Source organism: Oncorhynchus kisutch, unplaced genomic scaffold (assembly GCF_002021735.2).
Source record: "Oncorhynchus kisutch isolate 150728-3 unplaced genomic scaffold, Okis_V2 scaffold1307, whole genome shotgun sequence".
NCBI classification, from domain to species: domain Eukaryota; kingdom Metazoa; phylum Chordata; class Actinopteri; order Salmoniformes; family Salmonidae; genus Oncorhynchus; species Oncorhynchus kisutch.
The window spans coordinates 33,979-56,953 of record NW_022263252.1 but is presented as its reverse complement, the minus strand read 5'-3'; the positions used below and the strand labels follow the sequence as shown (position 1 = coordinate 56,953).

The window sequence follows — 22,975 nt, the reverse complement described above, 5'->3', positions numbered from 1 at the left end:
CACACACACATACACACACACACACACACACACACACACACACACACACGAATGCACAAATACACACACACATCCTCATCTGTAGTGGACACACACAAAGCATGCTGAGCCCTTGCCACACACACAGACACACAAACACACACACACGGACACACAAACATGCCGGTCTCACCTATCAATCACACTTGCTCAAACCAAACAGGGTATCCATTACAGCCATTGCCGTGCTGATGTGACAACATAATATTATCTGCGTTGTCGTGGAAATTACCACCAGGGACTCAAAGTCAAACTTAAATGAATCATTCTTTATTATCAGCAAGTTCCAACAAACTTCATGCATAGTACACATCGGTCAGGAGCTCTGCCGGGACAGTCCCGTTAGTTCTCTAATATACGGCTATCTAAACAATTCATATAAGCATGATTTACATGATTCATTATTCATCATCAACGTTGGTTCCTGCAAGTGACTGACTGACTGATAACTAACAAGGTTTCTTCTCTCAAATCTGGGACCTTGAAACTGAGATACTCTTTTTGGTTCACAGAACAATGTTCTGGGCGTACTGCCAATTGGTCTGAGGAGGAGGTCACAGTCACCTGCACGAACCAAGATAGAGTGAGAGGAGATGCTGTGTACAATTCAATGCTACCTCTTCAGACAGCAACATTTTCCCTCACTTTCCCTCCTTGTATTACACTGTGATAACTATTGTTAAAATTGTTAAAATTGTTAAAATGGATTTAAACATGTCGTTTTTCAAAATTAAAAGCCTGAAACCAGACAAACTATTTACTGTATGACAAATTATTACCACCAATATTCTTAATAGAAATGTCTAAGACAAATGTCACATAGAATAACAACACACTGTTAAAACCATTTTATCAAATTGGCTTATACTCCCTGTAACATTGACGACCTCACTGCAGAGTTACAGGGTCAGGTTTGGTAGAGGGCTAACCCTTAGGGAGAAATCCCGACCATACAGCAGAACCAATCTGGAGAGATTTTTTTGGAAGCAAGACAAAAACAAAACAAACAAAACATCATACAACAAACAAAACAAAAACCACAATTCAAACAACAACCAAGAACAACAACCACAATGCACTTCTTCCCTTTTGACACATTACTCACATCGTGTTTTATGCGTCCAAAACAACAACAACAACACTGCCGGTTAAGTAAAAAATTTACAAATCAGAATAACAAATTAAATCAAATGACATACCTTAATAACTCCATAAGGAAATAATTGTATCCCATAAGGTAATTCAAGATATAATAATATGGACTGGAGACAGGTTTCCCTCATTCAGGGGCAGCACTCTCTCTCTCTCTCTCTCTCTCCCTCTCCTCCTCATGGTCTGAATCACACATAGGACTATTGATAAAACATGTGTACATGACCAATCTGATTTAATTTATAATCTTCTTACTAATTATCAGTGTTTACATTTGACATCTAAATCTCACCCAATGTCTCTAGCCTTTCTAGTGAGGGTGATTAGGCCTCACCAGAAAGGCAGAATAGAGGTCGGAGGTCATTCAACCCTATTAAGTGAGTGTTTATTTCTCCATTCTTTCCCCGTACTTCCGAATCTTAAAGACGTTTCAAACATTTCAAACATTTTGTGTACAAGGTTTACACTGGGGTTTTCAGTACATTTCTTAATCTCTCTAGAGTAGGAGGAAGCATTCAGAATTTTGGATGAAAAGCATGCCCATAATTAAACAGCCTGCTACTCGGGACCAGAAGATATGATATGCATATAACTGGTAGATTTGGTAGATTTGGATAGAAAATACTCTAAAGTTTCCAAAACTGTTAAAATCGTGTCTGTGAGTAAAACAGAACTGATTTAACAGGCGAAAATCTGAGAAAAATCCATTCAGGAAGTCTTTTTGGGGGGGGGGGATTTTGTAGTTTTCTATTCAATGCCATTACAGTATCCATTGATTTAGGACTCAATTTGCAGATCCTATGTCTTCCACTAGATGTCAACAGTCTTTAGAAATCGTTTCAGGCTTGTATTCTTATAAATGAGGGAGTAAGACCAGTCTGAATGAGTGGACACTACCGTGTCGCAGAGCTTTTTCATGCACAATCCCGAGAGAGCGCATTTCTTGTTTACCTTTTATATTGACAATGTTATTGTCCGGTTGAAAATGTATAGATCATTTAGGCCAAAAACAACCTGAGGATTGAATATAAACATCGTTTGACATGTTTCTATGTACTTTAAGGATATCATTTTTTTGTCTGCCTGTTTTGACTGCGTTTGAGCCTGTGGATTACTGAAGAAAACGTGCGAACAAAACTGAGGTTTTTGGATGTAAAGAGACTTTATTGAACAAAATGAACATTTATTGAGTAAATGAATGTCTTCTGAGTGCCACCATATGAAGATCATCAAAGGTAAGGGATTAATTTTATCTCCATTTCTGAGTTTTGTAACGCTTCTGCTTGGCTGGTTACTGTTTGGAATAATTTGTCAACTGGGCTATGATCTAGGCTAGGTATGTTCTGGGCTAGGTATGCTTTTGCCGAAAAGCATTTTAGAAATCTGACACCGTGGTTGGATTAACAGGACAATTTCCCTTTGTGCAACATTTGTACAAACAAATAATGAGGGATCTCCCTTAAAGATTAACTTCTTGTTAATCCAGCCGCTGTGTCAAATTTCAAAAAGGCTTTACGGTGAAAGCATACCATGTGATTATCTGAGGACAGCGCCCCGTGTAAAAAAAAAGCATACAATCATTTACCAGCCAAGTCGAGGAGTCACTAAAGTCAGAAATAGCGATAAAATGAATCACTTACCTTTGATGATCTTCATATGGTTGCACTCAGAGACTCCCAGTTACACTTATAATTAATCCTCAGGTTGTTAATTGTATTTATAATCAATAATATTTAAACCGGACAAAGACTGTTGACATCTAGTGGAAGCCATAGGAACTGCAATATGATTCCTAACCCATTGGATTCTCTATTGGTATTGAGTTGAAAAACAGCCACATGAAAACAATTCCACTTCCTGGATGAATTTGTCTCAGGTTTTCGCCTGTCATATCAGTTCTGTTATTCTCATAGGCATATTATTTTAAACGTTTTGGAAACTTTAGAGTGTTTTCTATCCGAATCTACTAATTATATGCATATGCGAAATTCTGGGCCTGAGTAACAGGCAATTTACTTTGGGCACGCTTTTCATCCGGAGGTGAAAATACTGCCCCCTACCCAAGAGAGGTTAACAGCAGGGAGATAGGTATCCTAAGGGGCGGCAGTAGCCTAGTGGTTAGAGCATTGGGACAATAACCGAATGGTTGCTAGATCGAATCCCCAGAGCTGGAAGAAAAACATATATGTCGTTCTGCCTCTGAACAAGGCAGTTAACCCACTGTTCCTAGGGCATCATGGTAAATCAAATTTAGTTTTTAATTAACTGACTTGTCCAGTTAAATAAAGGTTCAATAAAAATCTATTAAAAAACAGCCTGATCCAGGTATCTTTATACTGTATATTACAACAGTGTCACTAACTGATAAATGCCTCAGCAAGTCTTTAAAAAGGAAATGTACACAATCTGTAATGGCTCTGTGATGCCAGACGCTGGGAGATGAGAAGTAAGTACAGGGTATGAATATTTAATGGATTAACAGACACGAAAAACAGGAACAGCGTCTGGACAGGAGAAACAAAACAACATCAATGCAGACGCGGAAAATTAACTGGAGGGGGTGACAGATATAGGGTAGATAATCAATGCCGTGATGGAGTCCAGGTGAGTCCGATGAAGCGCTGGGGCGCGTAACGATGGGAGAGGTGTGAGTAATGATGAGCCGTCTGGCAACCTCGAGCGTCAGAGAGGGGGAGCAGGAGCAAACGTGACAAAATCATTGGTAAACTCATCAGAAAACTTGATAGTGGAATTTCCATCAGTCCTGGAAGAAAGAAAATAAACATATACTTAGTTTTCACTAAGCTACATCTTAATTAGTGCTAAAAGTCTTCATCTTAATCTAATAATTAGTGCTAAAAGTCTTCATCTTAATCTAATAATTAGTGCTAAAAGTCTTCATCTTAATCGAGTTTATTGCATCTTGGGCAAGAAGTCTTGATGAAACCATGTGTAAACAGAATCATACTTCAGACACTTCAGATGATACAGTGTCCCATTAAACAGAATCATACTTCAGACACTTCAGATGATACAGTGTCCCATTAAACAGAATCATACTTCAGACACTTCAGATGATACAGTGTCCCATTAAGTAGAATAGGCACCTTCTAAAGTAAACAATCCCAGCTCCTTTCTTGTAATCTAATCATTTTGAACCTGTTGCATTGACATGCAGAACCAGTCCACAGATTGGACAAATCAAATCAAATCAAATCAAATTTATTTATATAGCCCTTCGTACATCAGCTGATATCTCAAAGTGCTGTACAGAAACCCAGCCTAAAACCCCAAACAGCAAGCAATGCAGGTGTAGACACACCTACTCATTCAAGGGTTTTTCTTTATTTTACTATTTTCAACATTATAAAATAACAGTGAAGACATCAAAACTATGAATATAACACATATGGAATCATGTAGTAACTAAAAAAGTTTTAAACAAACCAAAATATAATCTATGTTTTAGATTCTTCAAAGTAGCCCCCCGTTGCCTTCATGACAGCTTTGCACACTCTTGGCATTCTCTAAACCAGCTTCACCTCGAATGCTTTTCCAAAAGTCTTGAAGGAGTTCCCACATATGCTGAGCATATGTTGGCTGCTTTTCGTTCACTATGCAGTCCAACTCATCCCAAACCATGTATATTGGGTTTGAGGTCGGGTGATTGTGGAGGCCAGGTCATCGGATGCAGCACTCTGTCACTTTCCTTCTTGGTAAAACAGCCCTTACACAGCCTGGAGGTGTGTTGGGTCATTGTCCTGTTGAAAAACAAATGATAGTCCCACTAAGTGCAAACCAGATTGGATGGCGTATCGCTGCAGAATGCTGTGGTAGCCATGCTGGTTAAGTGTGCCTTGAATTCTAAATAAAACACAGACCGTGTCACCAGCAAAGCACCCCCACACCATTACACCTCCTCCTCCATGCTTCACGGTGGGAACCACACATGCGGAGATCATCAGTTCACCTACTCTGTGTCTCACAACGACACGGCGGTTGGAACCAAAAAACTCACATTTGGACTCATCAGACCAAAGGGCAAATTTTCATCGGTTTAATGACTATTTCTTGTGTTTCTTGGTGCAAGCAAATCTCTTCTTATTATTGGAGTCATTTAGTAGTGGTTTCTTTGCAGTAATTTGACCATGAAGGCCTGATTCATGCAGTCTCCTCTGAACAGTTGATGTTGAGATGAGTCTGTTATTTGAACTCTGTGAAGCATTTAATTGGGCTGCAATCGCTGAGGCTGGTAACTATAATACTGATCCTCTGCAGCAGAGGTGACTCTGGGTCTTCCTTTCCTGTGGCGGTCCTCATGAGAGACAGTTTCATCATAGTGCTTGATGTTTGTTGTGACTGCACTTGATGAAACTTTTAAAGTTCTTGAAATGTTCCACATTGACTGACATTCATGGCTAAAAGTAAGTTCTTGAAATGTTCCACATTGACTGACCTTCATGGCTTAAAGTAAGTTCTTGAAATGTTCCACATTGACTGACCTTCACGGCTTAAAGTAATGATGGACTGACGTTTCTCTTTGTTTATTTGAGCTGTTCTTGCCATAATGTGGACTTGGTCTTTTACCAAATAAGGCTATATTCTGTATACCACCCCTGCCTCTTCAAATGAACTTTTAACAAAGCAAACCTGTTAATTGAAATGCATTCCAGGTGACTACCTCATGAAGCTGTTTGAGATAATGCCAAGAGTGTGCAAAGCTGTCATCAACGCAAGGGCGGCTACTTAAATTTATTTTACACTTTTTTGGTTACTACATGATTCCATATGTGTTATTTGATAGTAGAAAATAGTTCAAATAAAGAAAACCCTTGAATGAGTAGGCGTGTCCTAACTTTTGACTTGTACTGTCTACTCTTTCTGTCCCAAATGTCCCTTACAGCCTGTTTGAGTTCAGTGAGTTCTGTTCATTTTCACTGGCAGCTTATCTATTTGTCCACAGGAAGCTTATCTTTAACCCAAACAACAGATGACAGCCTCTAATATGATGAGTCTCAATTCCTCTTTTCCTCGTATGACCTTGTATTCAAAACACTTCAAAATACTAAGACACCACATTATTAAAGTGCTCTCTGAAAGCCACTAACAACATATTACATTAACAAATCTCTAGTACCACATTATACTCTACATACATTGTTACATCATCACATCTCTAGTAACCCATTATACTCTACATACATTGTTACATCATCACATCTCTAGTAACACATTATACTCTACATACATTGTTACATCATCACATCTCTAGTAACCCATTATACTCTACATACATTGTTACATCATCACATCTCTAGTAACCCATTATACTCTACATACATTGTTACATCATCACATCTCTAGTAACCCATTATACTCTACATACATTGTTACATCATCACATCTCTAGTAACCCATTATACTCTACATACATTGTTACATCATCACATCTCTAGTAAACCATCATACTCTACATACATTGTTACATCATCACATCTCTAGTAAACCATTATACTCTACATACATATTTACATCATCACATCTCTAGTACCACATTATACTCTACATACATTGTTACATCATCACATCTCTAGTAAACCATTATACTCCACATACATTGTTACATCATCACATCTCTAGTAACACATTATACTCTACCTACATTGTTACATCATCACATCTCTAGTAAACCATTATACTCTACATACATTGTTACATCATCACATCTCTAGTACCTGAGTATAATATTCATACAGTATATTTGGTAATAGTACTCTCTCTTTTCATATCTTCACATCATGCAGAATCCCTATATAATGTTAAAAACTCAGCTCACAGATTTGGTTGGGGTATTAATTCAGACACACACCTCTTTCAAACCAGTGGACAGAACTGGTTGAGTTATTCATTCAAACACACACCTCTTTCAAACCAGTGTACAGAACTGGTTGGGGTATTCATTCAGACACACACCTCTTTCAAACCAGTGGACAGAACTGGTTGGGGTATTCATTCATACACACACCTCTTTCAAACCAGTGGACAGAACTGGTTGGGGTATTCATTCATACACACACCTCTTTCAAACCAGTGGACAGAACTGGTTGGGGTATTCATTCAGATACACACCTCTTTCAAACCAGTGGACAGAACTGGTTGGGGTATTCATTCAGATACACACCTCTTTCAAACCAGTGGACAGAACTGGTTGGGGTATTCATTCATACACACACCTCTTTCAAATCGGTGGACAGAACTGGTTGGGGTATTCATTCATACACACACCTCTTTCAAACCAGTGGACAGTACTGGTTGGTGTATTCATTCAGATACACACCTCTTTCAAACCAGTGGACAGAACTGGTTGGGGTATTCATTCAGACACACACCTCTTTCAAACCAGTGGCTGGAACTGGTTGGGGTATTCATTCAGACACACACCTCTTTCAAACCAGTGGACAGAAGTGGTTGGGGTATTCATTCATACACACACCTCTTTCAAACCAGTGGACAGAACTGGTTGAGTTATTCATTCATACACACACCTATTTCAAACCAATATTAATACCCCTGAAAGCTCTCATTCACTCAGTACAAATAATATCTCTTATTATCCCAAATTCAATACTTCAGCTTACCAATTATTTTCCAAATATCGATGTGTTAATATCCACATTTCAATCTCTTAATATCCAAATGTCAATCATCTTAACCTGTCATTTCAACACTCATATCCACATTCCCTTAGTACTATTCCCCAACACACCCAGGAATCCCCTCGGGTTACTCCTTATGCATCTTCAACCATTCTCTTGTCGTTACCTTCTTCTGCGGTTCCTCTACAGTCTCTATAGTCTCTTTAGTATCTATAGTCCCTCAGTATCGATAGTCTCAATAGTCTATAGAAACATAAATGCTTTAGTCTCAGTGGATTCCTTAGTAGCTATTGTCCCTATAGTCTCTTTAGTATCTATAGTCCCTCAGTATCGATAGTCTCAATAGTCTATAGAAACATAAATGCTTTAGTCTCAGTGGTTGCCTTAGTAGCTATTGTCCCTATAGTCTCTTTAGTATCTATTGTCACTAAGGCATCTTCAGTCCCTTTGAATCCATATTCTCAATAGTCTATATAAACATAAATGCTATAGTCTTTATGGACTCTATTAACTCTGCCCATACATACATATGTACAGTATGTAGTGATGTCTCAAGCTAAAGCAGTCAATCAATCAATCAATCAATCAACAGAACTCACCATCAAAGTGTGATTAGAGAATCTGAACCCAGGTTGGCACTGGCAGTGGTAGCTCCCGAAGGTGTTGAGGCAACTGGTGTTGCTGCCACAAACCTGAGGTGTCTCCTGGCACTCATCGAGGTCTGAAGAGAGAAGGAAACATGTTGATAGGGCAGTGACTCCATAACTTCTCCTCCAGTGACTCCCTAACCTCTCCTCCAGTGACACCCTAACCTCTCCTCCAGTGACACCCTAACCTCTCCTCCAGTGATTCCCCAACCTCTCATCCAGTGACTCCCTAACCTCTCATTCAGTGATTCCTTAACCTCTCCTTCCAGTGACTCCCTAACCTCTCCTCCAGTGATTCCCTAACCTCTCTTCCAGTGATTCCCTAATCTCTCTTCAAGTGATTACCTAACCTCTCCTCCAGTGATTCCCTAACCTCTCCTCCAGTGATTCCCTAACCTCTCCTCCAGTGATTCCCTAACCTCTCCTCCAGTGATTCCCTAACCTCTCACCCAGTGATTCCCTAACCTCTCCCCCAGTGATTCCCTAACCTTTCCCCCAGTGATTCCCTAACCTCTCCTTATCCTCTCCACGTATTTGATGTAACTAATGTAGCTGATTTAACAAATGAAAGGCTTGATGATCAGGTGACCATTAGAATCAGCTGTGCTAGTTGTGGAATACTTCAAAGAAGAGGACTTTCTGTTTTTCTAGAGGAGAAGTTGGGGAATCACCGCTCTACAAATATGGCACAGAACAGAGAAGATAATGCAAAGTAACGTTTTGTTTCCTTGACATGTAGGATTCACACATACAGACAAGCACACAAACACGCACAGACAATCTAAACTGAGACCTGAGCCTCTCACTCGGCTGTTGCTGTTTCCTCTACATGAATATGTAAATACACATAATCACATTGACACAACTTACATAGAATAATATCATGGTTTTTGTACAGTAGCTGATAACGTGGCATTCATAGCTGTTGCTGTCGCTACACTCATTGATGTCTACAAGAGGACCAGAGATAAATACAGAGATAATGAGAGAAAGAAAGAGAGAGACAGAGACAAAGAGAGAGGGTAAGAGAGAGAGAATGGGGAGAGGGGGAGAGGGAGATAGGAAGAGAGATATAGGGAGAGAGGGGGGAGAGAGAGAGAGAGAGAGAGAGAGAGGGTAAGAGAGAGAGAATGGGGAGAGGGGGAGAGGGAGATAGGAAGAGAGATATAGGGAGAGAGGAGGGAGAGAGAGAGAGAGAGGGTAAGACTGAGAGAATGGGGAGAGGGGAGAGGGAGATAGGAAGAGAGATATAGGGAGAGAGGGGGGAGAGAGAGAGAGAGAGAAGGGGTGTAGGAAAGAGGGTTTCACTCTGTTTTGTCCTTGATCATACACAAAATATACACAGTATGTAGTGATGTTTCCAGCTGAAGCAGTCAATCATTCATTCAAGAGAAGACAAACATACAATGATGCCCTCATGTTGGACTAACCTTCACAGTGCCCAGCATAAGCAGAGAATTTGAAACCAGGTTTGCATTGGCAGTTGAAGCTCCCGATGGTGTTGAGGCAAATGGTGTTGCTGGTACAAAGCTGTACTTTCCCCTGACACTCATCGAGGTCTGTAGAGAGATGGAAACATGGTGATAGCGCAGTGAATCCATAACCTGTCCTCCAGTGATTACAAAATCTCTCCTCCAGTGATAACCTCTCCTCCAGTGAATCCTTAACCTCTCCTCCAGTGATAACCTCTCCTCCAGTGAATCCCTAACCTCTCCTCCAGTGACTCCCTAACCTCTCCTCCAGTGAATCCCTAGCCTCTCCTCCAGTGATTCCCTAACCTCTCCTCCAGTGATTCCCTAATCTCTCCTCCAGTGATTCCCTAACCTCTCCTCCAGTGGTTCCATAATCTCTCCTCCAGTGATTCCATAATCTCTCCTCCAGTGAATCCCTAACCTCTCCTCCAGTGATTCCCTAACCTCTCCTCCAGTGATTCCCTAACCTCTCCTCCAGTGATTCAATAACCTCTCCTCCAGTGATTCCATAATCTCTCCTCCAGTGAATCTGTCCTCCAGTGATTCCATAATCTCTCCTCCAGTGAATCCCTTTTTGATTTATTTTATTTATTTCACCTTGATTTAACCAGGTAGTCTAGTTGAGAACACCTTTATTTAACCAGGTAGGCTAGTTGAGAACACCTTTATTTAAGCAGGTAGGCTAGTTGAGAACACCTTTATTTAACCAGGTAGTCTAGTTGAGAACACCTTTATTTAACCAGGTAGGCTAGTTGAGAACAAGTTCTCATTTGCAACTGCGACCTGGCCAAGATAAAGCATAGCAGTGTGAGCAGACAACACAGAGTTACACATGGAGTAAACAATTTACAAGTCAATAACACAGTAGAAAACAAAGGGGGAGTCTATATACAATGTGTGCAAAAGGCATGAGGAGGTAGGCGAATAATAACAATTTTGCAGATTAACACTGGAGTGATAAATGATCAGATGGTCATGTACAGGTAGAGATATTGGTGTGCAAAAGAGCAGAAAAGTAAATAAATAAAAACAGTATGGGGATGAGGTAGGTGAAAATGGGTGGGCTATTTACCAATAGACTATGTACAGCTGCAGCGATCGGTTAGCTGCTCAGATAGCTGATGTTTGAAGTTGGTGAGGGAGATAAAAGTCTCCAACTTCAGCGATTTTTGCAATTCGTTCCAGTCACAGGCAGCAGAGTACTGGAACGAAAGGCGGCCAAATGAGGTGTTTGCTTTAGGGATGATCAGTGAGATATACCTGCTGGAGCGCGTGCTACGGATGGGTGTTGCCATTGCGACCAGTGAGCTGAGATAAGGCGGAGCTTTACCTCCCTAACCTCTCCTCCAGTGATTCCATAATCCCTCCTCCAGTGAATCCCTAACCTCTCCTCCAGTGATTCCATAATCTCTCCTCCAGGACCTCAAGACAGTGTGTATTCCAGAACTGACACAGCTAATTTAACACAATTTATATAGAATAATATCATTATTCCCCCCCCCCCCCCCCCCCCCCCCCGCACACCCACACACAGTTGATGATCATTAACATGGTCTACAAACTCTCAGTACTGCACAGATAAGACCAAGTAATGGTTTGTTACCTTGACATGTAATATTCACGTACACACACACACACACTATAATCCTCACCCTTACACTCCCCAGTGAGAGCAGTAAACTGGACAGTCGTTGTGGATCTGAACCCAGGTAGACACTGACAGTAGAAGCTCCCCTGTGTGTTGTAACATGCGGCATTACTTCCACAGGGTGGGTTACTGTCCCACTCTTTACACTCATCCATATCACCACATTGTTGACTCCCTTTGGCTGTGTAGCCCCAGGGACAATATCTGGCCTCTAGGTTCCCCAGCAGACTGAAATTAAGACCTGTGAGGAGACACAGGGAGACAGAGAGAGACAGAGAGAGACAGAGAGACAGAGAGACAGAGAGAGACAGAGAGACAGAGAGACAGAGAGACAGAGAGACAGAGAGAGACAGAGAGACAGAGAGAGACAGAGAGACAGAGAGAGACAGAGAGACAGAGAGACAGAGAGACAGAGAGACAGAGAGAGACACAGAGAGACAGAGAGACAGAGAGACAGAGAGAGAGAGAGACAGAGAGACAGAGAGACAGAGAGACAGAGAGAGACAGAGAGAGACAGAGAGACAGAGAGACAGAGAGACAGAGAGAGACAGAGAGACAGAGAGACAGAGAGAGACAGAGAGACAGAGAGAGACAGAGAGACAGAGAGACAGAGAGACAGAGAGAGACACAGAGAGACAGAGAGACAGAGAGACAGAGAGACAGAGAGACAGAGAGAGACAGAGAGAGACAGAGAGAGACAGAGAGACAGAGAGACAGAGAGACAGAGAGAGACAGAGAGACAGAGAGACAGAGAGACACAGAGAGACAGAGAGACAGAGAGACAGAGAGACAGAGAGACAGAGAGACAGAGAGAGACAGAGAGACAGAGAGACAGAGAGACAGAGAGAGACAGAGAGACAGAGAGACAGAGAGAGACAGAGAGACAGAGAGACAGAGAGACAGAGAGAGACAGAGAGACAGAGAGACAGAGAGAGTTATTATTTGTTCATCCCAAATGGCACTCTGTTCCAGAGAACACAGAGTGAGTCCTTTTAACATGTATAGGTATCACTATCACTGAACACAGTGAGTCCATGTAACATGTATAGATATCACTATCACTGAACACAGTGAGTCCATGTAACATGTATAGGTATCACTATCACTGAACACAGTGAGTCCATGTAACATGTATAGATATCACTATCACTGAACACAGTGAGTCCATGTAACATGTATAGATATCACTATCACAGAACACATAACGAGTCCATGTAACATGTATAAGTATCACTATCACTGAACACAGTGAGTCCATGTAACATGTATAGATATCACTATCACTGAACACAATGAGTCCATGTAACATGTATAGATATCACTATCACTGAACACATAACGAATCCTTCACAGAGTGAGTCCTTCCAAATTGTTATGTGACTTGTTGAGCACATTCTGTCTGTCTGTCTGTCTGTCTGTCTGTCTGTCTGTCTGTCTGTCTGTCTGTCTGTCTGTCTGTCTGTCTGTCTGTCTGTCTGTCTGTCTGTCTGAAATATGTGTCTCTAATATGGTCATACATTGGGCAGGAGGTTAGGAAGTGCAGCTCAGTTTCCACCTAATTTTGTGGGCAGTGTGCACATAGCCTGTCTTCTTTTGAGAGCCAGGTCTGCTTTTGGCGGTCTTTCTCAATAGCAAGGCTATGCTCACTCAGTCAAGGCAAAGAAGTAGAGAAATCTGTCCTCGTATCAGACCTGGGTTCAAATACTATTTAAAATATTTCAGATCCTTTCATTTCTAGCCTGTCTGAAGTGCTGTATGGGCAGGGTTTGTACTGTAGACACTATTCTATTGGTTCAATTACGCAAGGCAAACTCAATAAAGCCCAGATGAACTGTTTGCAATATATATCGAGTAGTATTTGAACCCAGCTCTGACTCATTCAGGGACTCTCCAAATAGCCAACTAGCGTCAGTCTTGTTACTGTGTTGCTTCCTGGAAACAGTGATATTCTGACAGTAATAAATAACAGAACATATCCTGAACATAGTACTACATCCATAACATCCATAACACAACTACCTGAACATGGAACTACATCCATAACATCCATAACATAACTACCTGAACATAGAACTACATCCATAACATAACAACCTGAACATAGAACTACATCCATAACATCTATAACATAACTACCTGAACATAGTACTACATCCATAACATCTATAACATAACTACCTGAACAAAGTACTACATCCATAACATCCATAACACAACTACCTGAACATAGAACTACATCTATAACATCTATAACACAACTACCTGAACAAAGTACTACATCCATAACATCCATAACACAACTACCTGAACATAGAACTACATCCATAACATCTATAACACAACTACCTGAACAAAGTACTACATCCATAACATCCATAACATAACTACCTGAACATAGTACTACATCCATAACATCCATAACATAACTACCTGAACATAGAACTACATCCATAACATCCATAACATAACTACCTGAACGTACCTTAAATACAGTATAGTGACACATACAATAACATATACTAACTTATAGCATAACATAACATAGTAGCTAACGTATATTATGATGTTATCTAATCTTAACATATAACATAAAACTACATACCAAAGCCTAGTATAACATAACACAAGCTGACGTCTGAGAACTGCCAAACTGTCTATACACACTAAACCTGTCTATACACACTTAAACTGTCTATACACACTAAAACTGTCTACACACACTCAAACTGTCTACACACACTAAACCTGTCTATAAACACTAAAACTGTCTATACACACTTAAACTGTCTATATACACTAAAACTGTCTATACACACTTAAACTGTCTATACACACTAAAACTGTCTATATACACTAAAACTGTCTATACACACTAAAACTGTCTATACACACTAAAACTGTCTATACACACTAAAACTGTCTACACACACTAAACCTGTCTATAAACACTAAAACTGTCTATACACACTTAAACTGTCTATATACACTAAAACTGTCTACACACACTAAACCTGTCTATAAACACTAAAACTGTCTATACACACTTAAACTGTCTATACACACTAAAACTGTCTACACACACTAAAACTGTCTACACACACTAAACCTGTCTATAAACACTAAAACTGTCTATACACACTAAAACTGTCTATATACACTAAAACTGTCTATACACACTAAAACTGTCTATACACACTAAAACTGTCTATACACACTAAAACTGTCTATACACACTAAAACTGTCTATATACACTAAAACTGTCTATACACACTAAAACTGTCTATACACACTAAAACTGTCTATAAACACTAAAACTATTAAAGCCTTATTCTACAGTCGATTAAATAAAAATGAAAATCTCATCAATCTACCCACAATACCCCATTATGACAAAGCACAAAACAGGTTTATAGAATGTTATAGCATTTATTTACATCAACAACAAAATATATCACATTATCATAAGTATTCAGACCCTTTACTCAGTAATGTGTTGAAGCACCTTTGGCAGTGATTACAGCCTTGAGTCTTCTTGGATATGACACTACAAGCTTAGCACACCTGTATTTGGGGAGTTTCTGCTTTGCTGCACAGCTGTTTTCAGTTCTCTCCAGAGATGTTCGATCGAGTTTAAGTCCAGGCTCTGGCTGGGTCACTCAAGGACATTCAGAGACTTGTCCCAAGGCCACTCTTGCATTGTCTTGGCTGTGTGCTTAATGTTGTTGTCCTGTTGGAAGGTGAACCTTCGCCCCAGTCTGAGATTCTATGCACTCTGGAGCAGGTTTTCATCAAGGATCTATCTGTACTTTGCTCCATTCATCTTATCCTTGATACTGACTAGTCTCCCAGTCCCTGCCACTGAACAACATCCCCACAGCATGATGCTGCCACCACCATGCTTCACCTTAGGGATGGTGCCAGTTTTCCTCCAGACGTGATGCTTGGCATTCAGGCCAAAGAGTCCAAGCTTGGTTTCACCAGACCAGAGAATCTTGTTCCTCAATATCTGAGAGTCTTAAGGTGCATTTTGGCAAACTCCAATGGGCTGTCATGTGCCTTTTGCTCAGGAGTGGCTTCCATCTGGCCACTCTACCATGAAGTCCCGATTGGTGGAGCGCTGCAGAGATATTTGTCCTTCTGGAAGATTCTCCCATCTCCACAGAGGAACTCTGTCAGAGTGACCATCGGGTTCATGGTCACCTCCCTGACCAAGGCCCTTTTTCCACTATTGCTCAGTCACCTCAAGGATGATCAATGGAAACAGGATGCATCGGAGCTCAATTTTGAGTCTCATAGCAAAGGGTCTGAATACTTATTTAAATAAGGTATTTATGTGTTTTACTTTTAAAGCATTTGCAAAAAAAAAACGTTTATTTTTTATTTTTAGCCTTGTCGTTATGGGGTATTGTGTGTAGATTGACAAGGGGGAACAAATTATTCATTCCATTTTATAGTTAGGCTGTAACAAAACAAATGATGGAAAAAGTCAAGGGGTCTGAATACTTTCTGAATGCACTACAGTATACACACTAAAATACACACTACACAATATACACACTACAGTATTAACACTGTCTAAACACACTAAAACTGTCAAGAAACTACCATGGCCTGCATACTCACCAGGCATGTCACTCATTGAGCATGTTTGGGATGCTCTGGATCGTGTTTTTTCAGTATATAATTGTAGATAGTCTTGTAGTTTATACATGTCTTAGATAGGGTTGTAACATTCATTCTATATCCATGGTTGGTAAATGGTTGGTTCATGGTTGGTAAATGGTTGGAATATTCATTAGCCATTCAACTATAACTGACAATGATTTATGAAATACCACCTTTCTATTTATTTGTCACACACACACACACACGCAAACACACACACACACACACACACACACACACACACACACACACACACACACACACACACACACACACACACACACACACACACACACACACACACACACACACACACACACACACACACACACACACACAAGATAGTCAAGTTCCAAAGATATACAAGGTTATACTCACCCAGAACAAGTAGAAGAGTTCTGGACCCCATCTCAGAGACAGACTGGTATTATGACAACTAGTAGGATCCTAATAAAACTAGTCCCACAAGAAGAATAAGTCTGAGATTAAATCTGTTTTACTGTTGAGTTCAGATTGAAGAATACCCAAGTTTAACAAGGTTTTTATTCTGTTTGATCAGTGGTGATAACATGAACAGAAGAAAAATAAATAAAATATTCCCTCTCTTTTGGTGAGATAACACTCAGTGTGAGCCACACGGAGATAGAAAACAACTATTTTGCTCTCCTCTCCTCTACCTCTTTCTGTTAGAGAACGCCTCTTCTCTCTCATGTTCACACTCTTCCCCCTTTCTCTCTGTTTCACCCTTATCTCTCTCTCTCTCTCTCCTTGATCTCTTTTTCTGTCTCCTCTTCTTCTCTCCTTCCCCATCTCTCTGTTTTTCACCTTATCTCTCTCTCTCTCTCTCTCTCTCTCTCTCTCTATCCTTCCTCTCTCTCTCTCTCTCTCTCTCTCTCTCTCTCTCTCTCTCTCTCTCTCTCTCTCTATCCTTTCTCTCTCTCTATCCTCCCCCTCCCCCTCTCTCTCTCTCTCTCTCTCTCTCTCTCTCTCTCTCTCTCTCTCTCTCTCTCTCTCTCTCTCTATGTGTTGCCTCAGGCCTACTAGGTGTGTTGCCTCAGGCCTACTAGGTGTGTTGCCTCAGGCCTACTAGATGTGTTGCCTCAGGCCTACTAGGTGTGTTGCCTCAGGCCTACTAGGTGTGTTGCCTCAGGCCTACTAGGTGTGTTGCCTCAGGCCTACTAGGTGTGTTGCCTCAGGCCTACTAGGTGTGTTGTCTCAGGCCTACTAGGTGTGTTGCCTCGGGCCTACTACTTAGTAAACTTTTAGACCAATCAGCCTGTTACCAACCCTTAGTAAACTTTTAGACCAATCAGCCTGTTACCAACCCTTAGTAAACTTGTTTGACCAGATACAATGCACTCTGGTACCGTAGCAGAGAGAACAGTCTACAACTAGGGTGGCTGGAGTCTTTGACAACTTTTAGGGCCTTCCTCTGACACCACCTGGTATAGAGGTCCTGGATGGCAGGAAGCCTGGTAACAGTGATGTACTGGGCCTTCCTCTGTCACCGCCTGGTATAGAGGTCCTGGATGGCAGGAAGCCTGGTAACAGTGATGTACTGGCCTTCCTCTGACACCGCCTGGTATAGAGGTCCTGGATGGCAGGAAGCCTGGTAACAGTGATGTACTGGGCCTTCCTCTGACACCGCCTGGTATAGAGGTCCTGGACGGCAGGAAGCCTGGTAACAGTGATGTACTGGGCCTTCCTCTGACACCGCCTGGTATAGAGGTCCTGGATGGCAGGAAGCCTGGTAACAGTGATGTACTGGGCCTTCCTCTGACACCGCCTGGTATAGAGGTCCTGGATGGCAGGAAGCCTGGTAACAGTGATGTACTGGGCCGTACGCACTACACTTGTCACGTTCTGATCATAGTTCTTTTGTGTTTCCTGTCTTAGTGTTTTCTGCACCAGTTAGGACTGTTTCGGTTTTGCAACGTTTATTGTTTTGTATTATGTTCATGTTGAGTTTTGAACTATAGAAAGCCGTTACAACACTCTGTAGTGCCTTGTGGTCGGAGGCCGAGCAGTTGACATACTTTTGAGTGAAGCCAGTGTGTCTATGCATGAGGATGACACAACACTATATATGTCAGCTACTACAGAGCCTGAAATGACTGCAACACTATATATGTCAGCTACTACAGAGCCTGAAATGACTGCAACACTATATATGGCAGCTACTACAGAGCCTGAAATGACTGCAACACTATATATGTCAGCTACTACAGAGCCTGAAATGACTGCAACACTATATATGTCAGCTACTACAGAGCCTGAAATGACTGCAACACTATATATGTCAGCTACTACAGAGCCTGAAATGACTGCAACACTATATATGTCAGCTACTACAGAGCCTGAAATGACTGCAACACTATATATGTCAGCTACTACAGAGCCTGAAATGACTGCAACACTATATATGTCAGCTACTACAGAGCCTGAAATGACTGCAACACTATATATGTCAGCTACTACAGAGCCTGAAATGACTGCAACACTATATATGTCAGCTACTACAGAGCCTGAAATGACTGCAACACTATATATGTCAGCTACTACAGAGCCTGAAATGACTGCAACACTATATATGTCAGCTACTACAGAGCCTGAAATGACTGCAACACTATATATGTCAGCTACTACAGAGCCTGAAATGACTGCAACACTATATATGTCAGCTACTACAGAGCCTGAAATGACTGCAACACTATATATGTCAGCTACTACAGAGCCTGAAATGACTGCAACACTATATATGTCAGCTACTACAGAGCCTGAAATGACTGCAACACTATATATGTCAGCTACTACAGAGCCTGAAATGACTGCTACCTATATATGTCAGCTACTACAGAGCCTGAAATGACTGCTACACTATATATGTCAGCTACTACAGAGCCTGAAATGACTGCAACACTATATATGTCAGCTACTACAGAGCCTGAAATGACTGCAACACTATATATGTCAGCTACTACAGAGCCTGAAATGACTGCAACACTATATATGTCAGCTACTACAGAGCCTGAAATGACTGCTACACTATATATGTCAGCTACTACAGAGCCTGAAATGACTGCCCTATATTCCTACTACAGAGCCTAAGGCTGCACACTATATATGTCAGCTACTACAGAGCCTGAAATGACTGCAACACTATATATGTCAGCTACTACAGAGCCTGAAATGACTGCAACACTATATATGTCAGCTACTACAGAGCCTGAAATGACTGCAACACTATATATGTCAGCTACTACAGAGCCTGAAATGACTGCAACACTATATATGTCAGCTACTACAGAGCCTGAAATGACTGCAACACTATATATGTCAGCTACTACAGAGCCTGAAATGACTGCAACACTATATAGTCAGCTACTACAGAGCCTGAAATGACTGCAACACTATCTATGTCAGCTACTACAGAAGACCTGAAATGACTGCAACACTATATCTGTCAGCTACTACAGAGCCATGAATGAAATGGACTGCAACACTATAAGTCACGCTACTACAGCGACCTGAAATGACTCTGCAACACTATATATGTCAGCTACTACAGAGGCCTGAAATGACTGCCAACACTATATATGTCAGGCTACTACAGAGCCTGAAATGACTGCTACACATATATGTCAGCTACTACAGAGCCTGAAATGACTGCAACACTATATATGTTCAAGGCTACTACAGAGCCTGAAATGACTGCAACACTATATATGTCAGCTACTACAGAGCCTGAAATGACTGCAACACTTATATGTCAGCTACTACAGAGCCTGAAATGACTGCTACACTATATATGTCAGCTACTACAGAGCCTGAAATGACTGCAACACTATATATGTCAGCTACTACAGAGCCTGAAATGACTGTACAACTATATATGTCAGCTACTACAGAGCCTGAAATGACTGCAACACTATATATGTCAGCTATACAGAGCCTGAAATGACTGCAACACTATATATGTCAGCTACTACAGAGCCTGAAATGACTGCAACACTATATATGTCAGCTACTACAGAGCCTGAAATGACTGCAAACACTATATATGTCAGCTACTACAGAGCCTGAAATGACTGCAACACTATATATGTCAGCTACTACAGAGCCTGAAATGACTGCTACACTATATATGTCAGCTACTACAGAGCCTGAAATGACTGCAACACTATATATGTCAGCTACTACAGAGCCTGAAATGACTGCAACACATAATGTCAGCTCTACAGAGCCTTGAACTGACTGCAACACATATTGTCAGCTACTACAGAGCCTGAAATGACTGCAACACTATATATGTCAGCTACTACAGAGCCTGAATGATGCCTACACTATATATGTCAGCTACTACAGAGCCTGAAATGACTGCAACACTATATATGTCAGCTACTACAGAGCCTGAAATGACTGCTACACTATATATGTCAGCTACTACAGAGCCTGAAATGACTGCAACACTATATATGTCAGCTACTACAGAGCCTGAAATGACTGCAACACTATATATGTCAGCTTACTACAGAGCCTGAAATGACTGCATCCACTATATATGTCAGCTACTACAGAGCCTGAAATGACTGCAACACTATATATGTCAGCTACTACAGAGCCTGAAATGACTGCAACACTATATATGTCAGCTACTACAGAGCCTGAAATGACTGCAACACTATATATGTCAGCTACTACAGAGCCTGAAATGACTGCAACACTATATATGTCAGCTACTACGAGCCTGAAATGACTGCAACAACTATATATGTCAGCTACTACAGAGCCTGAAATGACTGCAACACTATATATGTCAGCTACTACAGAGCCTGAAATGACTGCTACACTATATATGTCAGCTACTACAGAGCCTGAATGACTGCAACACTATATATGTCAGCTACTACAGAGCCTGAAATGGACTGCTACACTATATATGTCAGCTACTACAGAGCCTGAAATGACTGCAACACTATATATGTCAGCTACTACAGAGCTGAAATGACTGCAACACTATATATGTCAGCTACTACAGAGCCTGAAATGACTGCAACACTATATATGTCAGCTACTACAGAGCTGAAATGACTGCAACACTATATATGTCAGCTACTACAGAGCCTGAAATGACTGCAACACTATATATGTCAGCTACTACAGAGCCTGAAATGACTGCAACACTATATATGGCAGCTACTACAGAGCCTGAATGACTGCAACACTATATAATGTCAGCTACTACAGAGCCTGAAATGACTGCAACACTAACAAAGAGCTGCAGTTACTTTCAAAATGGGAGGAAAGGAATCATTTAGTCCTAAATATTTCCTAAATATAACACTAAAAGCATTATATTGGGACAAATCATTCACTAAACCTAAACTTCAAATAAATCTTCAAATGCATAATGTTGAAATTATGCAAGTGAAGGTGACCAAACTGCATGGAGTAACCCTGGATCGTAAACTGTCATGGTCAAAACATATTGATACAACAGCAGCTAAGATGGGGAGAGGTCTGTCCCATAATAAAGTGTTGCTCTACCTTCTTAACAACACTATCAACAAGGCAGGTCCTACAGGCCCTAGTTTCTACCTTCTTAACAACACTATCAACAAGGCAGGTCCTACAGGCCCTAGTTTCTACCTTCTTAACAACACTGTCATAAGGTAGGTCCTACAGGCCCTAGTTTCTACCTTCTTAACAACACTGTCAATAAGGTAGGTCCTACAGGCCCTAGTTTCTACCTTCTTAACAACACTGTCAATAAGGTAGGTCCTACAGGCCCTAGTTTCTACCTTCTTAACAACACTGTCAATAAGGTAGGTCCTACAGGCCCTAGTTTCTACCTTCTTACAACACGTCAATAAGGTAGGTCCTACAGGCCCTAGTTTTCTACCTTCTTAACAACACTGCAATAAGGTAGGTCCTACAGGCCCTAGTTTTCTACCTTCTTAACAACACTTGTCAATAAGGCAGGTCCTACAGGCCCTAGTTTCTACTTCTTAACAAACACTGTCAATAAGGTAGGTCCTACAGGCCCTAGTTTCTACCTTCTTATTAACAACACTGTCAATAAGGTAGGTCCTACAGCCCTAGTTTCTACCTTCTTAACAACACTGTCAATAAGGTAGTCCTACAGGCCCTAGTTTCTACCTTCTTAACAACACTGTCAATAAGGTAGGTCCTACAGGCCCTAGTTTCTACCTTCTTAACAACACTGTCAACAAGGCAGGTCCTACAGGCCCTAGTTTTACCTTCTTAACAACACTGTCAATAAGGTAGGTCCTACAGGCCCTAGTTTCTACCTTCTTAACAACACTGTCAATAAGGTAGGTCCTACAGGCCCTAGTTTCTACCTTCTAACAACACTGTCAATAAGGTAGGTCCTACAGGCCCTAGTTTCTACCTTCTTAACAACACTGTCAATAAGGTAGGTCCTACAGGCCCTAGTTTCTACCTTCTTAACAACACTGTCAATAAGGTAGGTCCTACAGGCCCTAGTTTCTACCTTCTTAACAGCACTATCAACAAGGCAGGTCCTACAGGCCCTAGTTTCTACCTTCTTAACAGCACTATCAACAAGGCAGGTCTTACAGGCCCTAGTTTCTACCTTCTTAACAGCACTGTCAACAAGGCAGGTCCTACAGGCCCTAGTTTCTACCTTCTTAACAGCACTATCAACAAGGCAG

The 22,975-nt window shown here is 41.1% G+C and overlaps 1 protein-coding gene across 1 annotated transcript; it reads right to left on the bottom strand.

Annotated features, from left to right (window-relative positions):
* Positions 1-287: 287 nt before the first annotated feature.
* LOC116365848 (adhesion G protein-coupled receptor E2-like) lies at positions 288-17,018 on the bottom strand. The gene is made up of 5 exons (XM_031818241.1): positions 16,659-17,018; positions 11,619-11,855; positions 9,925-10,053; positions 8,447-8,568; positions 288-3,955 (listed from the first exon to the last, which is right to left on the bottom strand). Exons 1-5 carry the CDS (start codon positions 16,687-16,689, stop codon positions 3,950-3,952), a joined length of 525 nt encoding a protein of 174 aa, XP_031674101.1. The 5' UTR covers positions 16,690-17,018; the 3' UTR covers positions 288-3,949.
* Positions 17,019-22,975: the final 5,957 nt, after the last annotated feature.